Source organism: Enoplosus armatus, chromosome 14, assembly GCF_043641665.1.
Source record: "Enoplosus armatus isolate fEnoArm2 chromosome 14, fEnoArm2.hap1, whole genome shotgun sequence".
NCBI classification, from domain to species: Eukaryota; Metazoa; Chordata; class Actinopteri; order Centrarchiformes; family Enoplosidae; genus Enoplosus; species Enoplosus armatus.
The window spans coordinates 2,380,329-2,390,660 of record NC_092193.1 but is presented as its reverse complement, the minus strand read 5'-3'; the positions used below and the strand labels follow the sequence as shown (position 1 = coordinate 2,390,660).

Sequence of the window (10,332 nt, the reverse complement as noted above, 5' to 3'; positions counted from 1 at the left end):
CATGAACACACACACACACTGTTGTTTAACTTTACTCCGTCCTGCTGCCCCAAATACTCACTAGAGCACCAAATGTGGATTAATCTGCCACTAAAAATAGTCCCCAACAAATGCATAATTTCCTACTGTTTGAGTAATGTTTGCTAAAAGCCACAGTGTGCTGTTTTAGGAAATTAATGAGCCTTTTTTTAAATTAAATTTTTTTTTTTTAATCTTTAATACCACTGGGCTTGATGCTGAGTGCCACAGAGAAGGTATGGAAGTAAGAAAGTATTGAGAGATTTGTTGACAATTCTTTAAATAGCTTGGTGGTTTGAATGTCTTATTGCAGTGTCCTGAAGACTCCCATCATAAACAGATCTTACTTTTTTGGTCACTCCTATATAGATTAGATGTTCTCCTAATATGTGCTAGATTTGAAATAACTTTTATATTACATGCAATAAAAAACATATGTACATTGATGTAAGCAGAATATTGTGATTGTAAATCAACTTGCGTTCTTCTGGCTAGTGTTTCAGTTCAACAGCACCACAAACTACATTCTCTAAAATATATAAAATAATGAACATTATAATCTACTGTAGCTTACTGTAGTCTTTTTTTTTTTATAAAAATGGACAAACACATTGAAATAGAAATTGTTAAATAAGTGTTGTTTTTTCCCCTGCTATGTCTGTATTCGGCCGTAGGGGGGCGCTGTGCAGAAACACTCACGCTGAAAAGTGTTTTCAGTGCCTTTTCCGGTTCTAACGGAACGAGCAGCTCTCCTTTCCCCGTGCCGTCAGCGGACCACAACGTGTCGCGACAAAATGGCACTTTATAATTTCAAGAAGATTATGGTGGTTCCCACCGCCAAGGTAAGTTTTGTTCCACGTCTTCAGCGTTTTACGCGGGTGTTGTTTTGGTCGCCTTGTTATTCAGCGTTGAGAGACGGTGGAAGAAGGAGAAAACATGGTGGGGAGGCAAACACGTGCTGAGCTGGTGTGAAGCGACAGCAGCAGGTTTCCATCGCAGTATGTCCATGTAACGTTACTGTACGTAGCTGTGTTTATAGTATCAGAAGAGAAACCGAGAGGAAACTGCTAACTATTGAGCATTAGGTGATTAATAGGCTATCTCGTCATGTAAATGACTGCTGACATAGTTGACACAAGCCCACAGATGTCCCGCACCAAACTCTGTTCGAAAATCTGGAAGTTTAAGAGTCCTTTTTTTCCTGTGAGCAAGGATACGCCATCCCATCCGGCATGCATGGCATACATCAAGCAGCACATATTAAAGCAAGCTAAACTCGAGCGTCTCACCTGTTACCACAGTAAACTGTCCATTTAAACTGCGTGTCAGAGACGTTGAACCAAGTCACAAAAGTTGGGCTCTTTCGAGAAAAACAGCTTCTATTTGTATTACTTATATGCCGAATTGACAAGAAGACACGAGTTATTTGGGATGCGTTTTATAAGGTGTCTGCTTTTACCGACAAGCGATTATATATTAAACTGACAGACTTGTTGATGAAGTTTGGCAGGACTCTCTAGGAAAACGGCTAACATGACATGCGGAGTGGAAATATAGGTAAACGGCATGTTTTTGTGGAGACACGTTAAGTATCTGATATCAATACTGTAAGTATTGATATGTCAGTACTGTAGGTATTGATATATATGAAAAACAAATAACAGGACAGTACATTTTGCAGTGACCTAAAGACTTAATCAAGTAATATTACCCAAGGCAAAAAAGTTCAACTTAAGACATTCAAGGCCAAAAACACAAACGTTTTTTAGGATAAATCTCATGCTTTTATGTAAATAAAATGATAATGAATGGCTTATTTATTCCTATAAAGTGAGTCATGTTGAGAAAGTCTTCACTGTCCTCTTCCCTTCATTATAACCCTGATGTCCTTACCGTTCCCCTCTCTGCAGGATTTCATCGACATCACTTTATCCAAAACACAAAGGAAGACGCCCACAGTGGTACACAAGCATTACCAGATCCACCGTATCCGACATTTTTACATGCGAAAGGTGAAGTTCACCCAGCAGAACTACCATGACCGCCTCACACAGATCCTCACCGACTTCCCCAAGCTCGACGTAAGTCAAGATGTTCAGAAAAGTCTCTTGTATAGTTTAAATAACCATTGTTTCTAAACTTCTGTTTTTACCCGATGTTTATGTGAAATTTGAATTTATGTGTCGTTGTCCTTCAGGACATCCATCCATTCTACGCTGATCTGATGAACGTGTTGTATGACAAAGATCATTATAAGTTGGCCTTGGGACAGATAAACATCGCCAAGAATTTGATCGACAAGTAAGTTTGTCTGTAACATTTACTGTGTCGTGTATTTGGTTTTTCTGTTTATTTTTCTAATGATCCTTAAAACAGTGGAAATGTTTGCATATTTGTTTTCAGCTGAGGTATTGTCATGATATTAATCACATTTAACCCTTTGTGTCCACTGCTAAATATTTGAAAGTTGCAGCTTTGACCAGAAGACCATCACATTGTTTTTGTCATTGGAAGAAAAATCACAAGTTTAAATCCAGAAAACATGACTGAGACAACAGTCAGTAGGAATGGGGAGACAACAATTTTTCTTGCTTTGACAGGATAAAGGCAGGTCCGACCACTTGAACAGTAGAGCCACCAAATGCTCATTGAGGGGTCTTCGGGGTCCATTAATACACACAAATATACACGGATCAAGATCTAGACATTTATAAAAGAGAGGGATGTAAGCATAAGGAATATGAAATGCAGCAAACACCAGAAACTTAACATAATCCATAAATGGATAAAAGACAGGCCTGTAACAACAACAAGAACCAAAGGCGTGAACAGACTGTTGTTTTTAAATCCCCCAGCGTTGCCAAAGACTACGTGCGTCTGATGAAGTATGGAGATTCTCTGTACCGGTGTAAACAGCTGAAGAGAGCCGCTCTGGGTCGTATGTGCACCATCCTGAAGCGACAGAAGTCGAGTCTGGAGTACTTGGAACAAGGTAGCAGAGAGGCTCAATGTCTTGTGGCTGAAATGCTGTTACAGAGGCCTTTGCAGAAAATAAAATCTGGTTTCTTAGATTCATTTATTTGTTGGCCTCAATTACTCAAAATTTCTGTTCTCTAATTTTATTTCTGTTTTGTACTTTTCCTGTCACCTGAGAGGTTTTTATGAGCCTGTTTTAACACTTTAATCTGTCTTTGATATGTAAAAATAACTAGTCTCCCTTCAACAGTGCGTCAGCATCTGTCCCGTTTGCCGAGCATTGATCCCAACACGAGGACCCTGCTTCTGTGCGGTTACCCCAACGTCGGCAAGTCCAGTTTCATCAACAAGGTAAACCTCGCTCACTGCTGTGTATTAGCTCTATGCACTTTAGTCTCAATGTTAGTTCACTGAGAGGTAACCGCACGATCCTGATAAGCGATAATATATTTTGAAGAGACTGTATGTAGCACATTTATTCCGAGCATCTCTGTAAATTGTACAGGAATCATAATCACTGTTTTCAGGTGTTTCAGACCCTTGACTTCCCTTTTTTTAAAGTATAGTTAATGTGGTGTAAACGGTTTTCCTTGTCAGGTGACCAGAGCAGATGTCGATGTGCAGCCCTACGCGTTCACCACCAAGTCTCTGTTTGTGGGTCACATGGACTACAGATATCTCCGCTGGCAGGTAAGATGCTGCAGCTCTCACTCAGTTATCTTCTCCTTCTCACACACACACACACGTTCTCCTGCTTCAGATGTTTTCTTTATGATGAACTAACCTGAGCAATATGAAGTATTTGTGCTGTGCCACATATTTTCGTTGTATTGACTCTGAACTCCAGCACAAATGTAACAGTGACTGAGGTTAAAATGGTTACTGTTGGCTTTAAATATAATGTGTTAACATCCACATCAGATGAACAGTGTACAACTTGCTCCTAAACGTCTACCAAATACTACAATAATGGCATGCATTAATAACATGAAGGTATATCATCAGAGCCAGTGATTTTGAATAAATGCTCCTCCACAGTTGAACAAAATCAGAAAGCACTTTTTGTTCCTTTTGTATTTTTGATCTGCAAACTACAATAATCTCATTTACCACATATTTGACGTCTTCAGGTCCACAGTCATAAACAAATAACAATATTGGCTTAAATTAGACTTTTTCAGGTTTAACATGTTTGTTTTGATCTTTTCTCTGATTTAACAGTACTTTTTGACTGGCTATCCATTGGTTATGGTCCTAAATGATCTAACGTGCCAATAATTTAAACTAATACATGTAGAGCTGTTTCATATGTGTTTAACGATCTTTTTTCTAGTGCAAAGCTAAAGCAGGGATGATGACCTATTACATAGTTCTACTCATGTTTTTCCTGTTCATGTTTTAATTTGTACTGAAATTCTGTCTGCTGCTAAAAGTTTTCACGGTGTTTTATGGTCTAAAGTACAGCCTTCAGGTCATTATTGGCGTATCCGAAGTCTTTAAAATAGATTCACGTTCTGAAATGTCATTATAAAGGTGTTAAACCTGCAGAAATGTGAAGACACATGTTTCACTCGTTATTCCGCACTTTCATCCGGTCCCCCCAGTTATTCTTATGTTAACTGTGTGTGTGTGTGTGTGTGTGTGTAGGTGGTGGACACCCCAGGTATCCTGGACCACCCCCTGGAGGAGAGGAACACCATCGAGATGCAGGCCATCACGGCTCTGGCTCACCTGCGAGCGGCGGTCCTTTACGTCATGGACGTATCTGAGCAGTGCGGTCACACCCTGCAGGAACAGCTGGAGCTCTTCAACAGCATCCGACCCCTGTTCGCCAACAAGGTCAGACGTCAATAATGTCACAGCTGCAAGTGGCAGCCTGAGACGACAACCCTAACCCTAACCCTGGAACATCTGAAAGTATTAGACGACATCACATTACTCATGTGATGTCAGATAACTGGATGGAGCCCGTGCTTTGTTAAATCTGGGTGGGGAAAGTGGATGAGCAGTGCTTTCCCCTCCCTCGTCCAAAATGTCCAAAATGAGGGAAGCTATTAGATGTGTCGCAAGTTTCAAGCACCACCTGTTTCACAAGGATGCACGGATTAATTTTGCTTTGCCACCTTCTGGTGTGACAAGGCTCAGACACTCGCCATGAATGCAGGCATATTTAGCCTTTCTTTTTGGTTTAAAAAGTAAAATAAAGAAAAACATAAATCTTGTCAATCTTTCCATGAACAAATTGAGTTTTTTTAACTTAAGGTAAATACTTGTATTGGACATATGAGCAGCAGTTATTTGTGGGGCATTATGACTGATGGGACATCAGAAATGAATTTGTTCAATTCTTTCACCAGACTGCAGGAAATGCTTCATCATATCAGACAATCTTCTTCCCTGCATGGAATTAGTTTTGCATAGTGATTTTGCTGAATCGATTTAATGTATTATTTTGAGCTCTGGCTCCTGTCCGCCATATTGTAGACATGGAAGCACAGAAGGTACAACCTTTGCTTTCACGATAAGCGCGATAGGAAAGGACATTTTTCCCTGGTTGTTATACATTTGACACCATTTCCATATTAGAACTGGCTCTCAATACCCAACCCGAGAACTAACCACATCAGCCACAGAATTTAATTTCAGTTAGTAGAGTATCCTGCATATTTAGCAGGTCTCTGTGAGGATAAGTAAAGCATGAAAAAGCATTGGTTTGACAGTGTAATTGTATTAATGCTGGTGTCTCGCTCACTGCAGCCTCTTATCGTTGTGGCCAACAAATGTGATGTGAAGAAGATCAGTGAGCTGTCTGAGGAGAACCAGGTGGGTGATTTACATTTTGTTTATTAGCTTTCTTACAATGAACTCAGGTGTTAAAGGTGTATTTTGATCTCATGCTCACATCTTTAACTGTCATCTTTTTGCTGTCAGAAAATCTTTGCAGATCTCTCTGCTGAGGGAATCCCTGTGATTGAGACCAGCACCCTGACCGAGGAGGGCGTCATGCAAGTTAAAACTGAGGTGAGAGGCAGCAAACGTCAGGTTCACTCTTGAGCCCTGGAGGTGTTGAGGAACAAAGTATTGTAATTTGCTGTGAGCGAGCGTGTTGTGGCTCATGGCTCTGTGTTTGTCAGGCCTGCGACCGGCTCCTCGCCGATCGTGTCGAGACCAAGATGAAGGGCAAGAAGGTCCATGATGTTCTCAACCGGCTCCACTTGGCCATGCCCACCAAGAGAGATGAGAAGGTAAATGTAGTCACTAAATCAGTCAGACGTTTTTTACTGAAGCGTTTCACTGATATTAATCCTTATTTTGTACCTTCTGTCATTTCCAGGAGAGGCCTCCGTTCATCCCAGAAGGAGCCTTGATGCGCAAGAAGGCGATGGAGGTGGACGCACCCAAACGCAAACTGGTATGTCCAGTGTTAACTTCAGGCTCAAGGTCAAAGAGACAACAGGGATTTCATTAAACGGAGATGTGACACACCTACCAGCTCTCTGTATGGCTGCATAATAAAACGTTTGATTGTTCATCTTGCAGGAGAGAGATCTGGAGATGGAGCTTGGCGATGACTACATTCTGGATCTACAGAGTAAGAAAGTGTTTTCATTTCAACAATCAAGCTGCCACTGTAGAAATTAACTGCTTATATCTGCAATGCTGATAGAAGCGTTTTATTTTTTATTTTTTTAAGAATACTGGGATCTGATGAATGAGGATGAGAAGCATGATAAGGTCCCTGAGGTGTGGGAGGGCCACAACATTGCAGATTACATTGATCCTGACATCATGAAGGTGAGTCTCTGCACTTCATAGTTAAGTAGAAAATTCCCTCGTGGCAGATTGTAATTACCACTAAATGCAGCTGTCCATAGTGACAGAATGTGCTCCGGTGGGGAGGCAGGTACACCCATGTTCACCTTTGAGCCTCGATTATTCTCTTCATATTTTATCTAATTGTAATAGGCCCGTTCCTGGTAAAATAAAGTTACATATTTTGTGTAAATATATTCCCCAAAAATGTGTTAACAGCTATGCTCTTCATTCTTGGGACTCATTTCTGTGAACTACATAAAGAGGCTTTTATGCATTTGCTCCCTGAGCTGCTACAAAAAGATTTAAAATGGAGGAAAAAATGGTCTTTTGCAAAGAATCAAAATAATTGCTTCTTTTATTGCTTTGTATTCATTAATTTACTGATTGATGGTTTTAGACTGCTCTTGCCTTTTAAGGATGTCGTTTTTGTCAATTTTATTTATAGTTTTACAGATAAATGTTGTTAAATCTGATGTTGTGACATTTATTTGTGTTTTCTGTTTTAACTCGTGTCTGCTTATTTTTATTTATTATTTCAGTGAATCTTACCTGTTGAAATACAGATGAAAGAAAACTAAAGGGGTCTAGATTTCTTGATTTCCTAGAAGCACAAAGTAGAGAAACGGAAAGGAAGTCAATCTTCTAAACGTCTCGAGGTCTTTTATTTCTTCCCTCACAGAAACTGGAGGATCTGGAGGAGGAGGAGGAGCTGAAGGAGCGAGCCGGGGAGTACGATTCCGATGACGAGAGCGAGGACGAAGAGATGCAGGAGATCCGCGCTCTGGCCAAACAGATCCGCGAGAAGAAGCACCTCATGGTCGTGAAGTCGAAAGACAAGGATGTGCACGGGCCTCGCATGCCCAGGACCGCCACCAAGGTGAGGAGGGGGTGCAGGGCAGACGTTATTGGATTGGCTTATGACTGCAGTGTTGGTGTATATGTAGTACAGAAATGCCAAACATAATTTAAGTTTAATATGTCTTTAAACTAGGAAATTTAGGTGAGCCGAAAAAGATCTAGCGACATATTGTTATTGGATTTTCTTGCAACTCTTGAATATCGGCTACATAATCCGTGGGATTTTGACACAATCCTGTGAGCATTTAAATTTAAAAAGCCCCTGAGGTTTGCCTGCTTTGAGGCGTCACCTGGTGGAGACTTCTACACAAAGTATCCCATACTGCATTCAACCATACCCTGACAGTGATTATTATTTTTGTTTTATTAAATTTGCCTTTTGTTCATGAGCTTACATTTGACTAAAATTCACTGTGTGTGTTTGATGTGCACAGGTTGAAAGAAAGAAGCTAGAGAAGGAGATGGGTGATCTCGGTCTGGACATGAATGACAAGGACGAAGTAAGTTCTTCCTTTAGATATACTCTAGGATACATTGACTATGGTTTGATTTAACAAGGATTTCTATTTTTTCCCTAATGCTATTTGTGCCAACGTCGTATCTCAACCGGAAACATGACAGAATTGAGACCTTGGAAGTCATGAAGTAGTCCTTGTGAATACCTGGATCCTGTTGTGCACAGGAACACTACAGAAACCGTTTTTTTAAACTAATTTTCCTCTTGTACTTTCAGAGCCACTACGCACAACAGGCTCGACGGTCCCGAAGCGTCACTAAAAAGCGTAAACGTGAAGTTTCTGCACCTCCGACCTCCAAAACCCGCAGCCAGAGCGCCTCCCGTCCACCACGAGACCAGTCTGGTTTACGAGATCCAAAGGTATGTAGTGAACTATGCTGCAGATTAATTACTTGCTTAGTCTTTGGGTTTGTGGAGACAGGCACTATAAACTCATTCTTATCTTATCAAGTGTAAATGTCAGCTCTTTGCCAGTTAAAGAGAAGATTATCCCACAAGTTGGTTGATACTAAAGTAACTTAAGACTCAAGATAGTTTCTTGCCATCTTGACTGTTCAAAAGAATGAACTGGATTTTATGAGGAAGGTTGCTTGTCAACTAATTATTACCAGTATTTCAAAGACAACGTCAGCTGTTTTTTGTTTATTTCCTCCTTTGTCCTCAACACTTTTTGCTGTTAACATGGTGACATTGATGTACAGCAAACTCGACCCTAAATATAATTGGCTAACGTTAAATATAGTCTGAGGAGGCAAGACTCCACCTCAAATACTATTAGGTAAAAAATGTTATGTATTATATAAGTACACAGAGACACTTACGTGCACATTCAGGCCTAATCAGTGTGCATTTTAGCAGCATATGGTGCATTACAGAAATGCCTGGTTCTGAAAGTTAATTTGAAGAGAACTCATGTCAGTGTCTTCTTTGTTTGTTCCTCAGATGGCAAAGAAGGCAAAGAAGATGATGAAGAACTCCCAGAAAGACATGAACCGCCAAGGCAAGAAGGGAGAGGCAGACAGGCACGTGTTTGACCTCAAACCCAAACATCTCCTGGCCGGGAAGAGGAAGTCAGGCACCACCGATCGCAGATAAAGCTGCTTTTTCTGGACTGTTGAGACCTGAACACTCTTTTGGGAAAAAGAGGCTTCTGTGTGGAGATAGTGGTCGTGTCTTCATTCTATACATTTTCCCCAGCAGTAAAAATAAGAACATGAAATATCTTTGCTTCCTAAGCAAGGAAGCTCTCGTCATTTGATATTTTTGTGACACAGGAGGTATCATCCTTGAGGATGGTGGGGCTATTAAAAACTGTAAAGCTGCTGGGGAAATGTAGCAACTCATTTAAATGATAAGTAATTATAATAATAGTGTGTCTCTTATTTGTCAGCTCTCAAGCTTTTCCTCACAAAAGTAAAGTCATTTTGTTTCTGCAGTTGCCATGATCAAAGTTAGACCCTGATTAACCAAGGGCATGTCAAATATTATTCAGTTGTTAAACTGATTTGTATACAATTTCAAAAGTTTTTCTTTTGGCAAAAGCAGTTAAGTGAACTTTCATGCCTTACAGGTTGTATGTGGCTCAGGAAATGCTGGGTTTACTTTGGATAAAGTGATGATGATACTTCCTTGACAAGTTTCCCTTGCTGTGTTATTTCACTTTTCTTTTATCGTCCCTGTATTGAGTTGGAAGTGTTGGTTATAATCATTTTACTATCGTGGTAGCTGCAAAGTTGCTGTTTTGTGGAAGCATAGGCTCCAAATTTTACATTATTTCACACAGAGAGAGCAGCCACATCCAGCTCTGTTTGGATTTGAACAATGAGCATTTCTTTGCATCTGTCAAATATACACACGTGATAAAATGTCGAGTTACCATGGTTGTACAAGCCATCAACAGCAACTCTTTAATTCGGCATGTATTTTATTCATCAAAAAGCGTCTACACTAACAAGACAATTACACTTTCTGTAAAAGGTTTGTCGGATATGTCCCTATAAACAGTGCTTACGTGCATATACCATGACTTAATCATCTTAAAGATTTAATATTATTGCCTTCGGGAAGGTTTTTTTTATATGCCGAATTTATAGGAAGATGTCAATTATTTATTGTGCGTGGTAATACCAAAGAAAACAAGAAACTAA

The 10,332-nt window shown here is 40.1% G+C and overlaps 1 protein-coding gene across 1 annotated transcript; it reads left to right on the top strand.

The window, feature by feature from the left end:
* Window positions 1–760: 760 nt before the first annotated feature.
* gtpbp4 (GTP binding protein 4) lies at window positions 761–9,821 on the top strand. Its single transcript, XM_070919199.1, has 17 exons — window positions 761–860; window positions 1,929–2,099; window positions 2,216–2,319; window positions 2,874–3,010; window positions 3,245–3,345; window positions 3,592–3,684; window positions 4,642–4,833; window positions 5,752–5,817; window positions 5,926–6,015; window positions 6,129–6,239; window positions 6,329–6,406; window positions 6,535–6,586; window positions 6,689–6,789; window positions 7,490–7,687; window positions 8,103–8,168; window positions 8,402–8,545; window positions 9,128–9,821. The coding sequence occupies exons 1-17, from the start codon at window positions 813–815 to the stop codon at window positions 9,278–9,280; spliced, it is 1,905 nt and encodes a 634-aa protein (XP_070775300.1). The 5' UTR covers window positions 761–812; the 3' UTR covers window positions 9,281–9,821.
* Window positions 9,822–10,332: the final 511 nt, after the last annotated feature.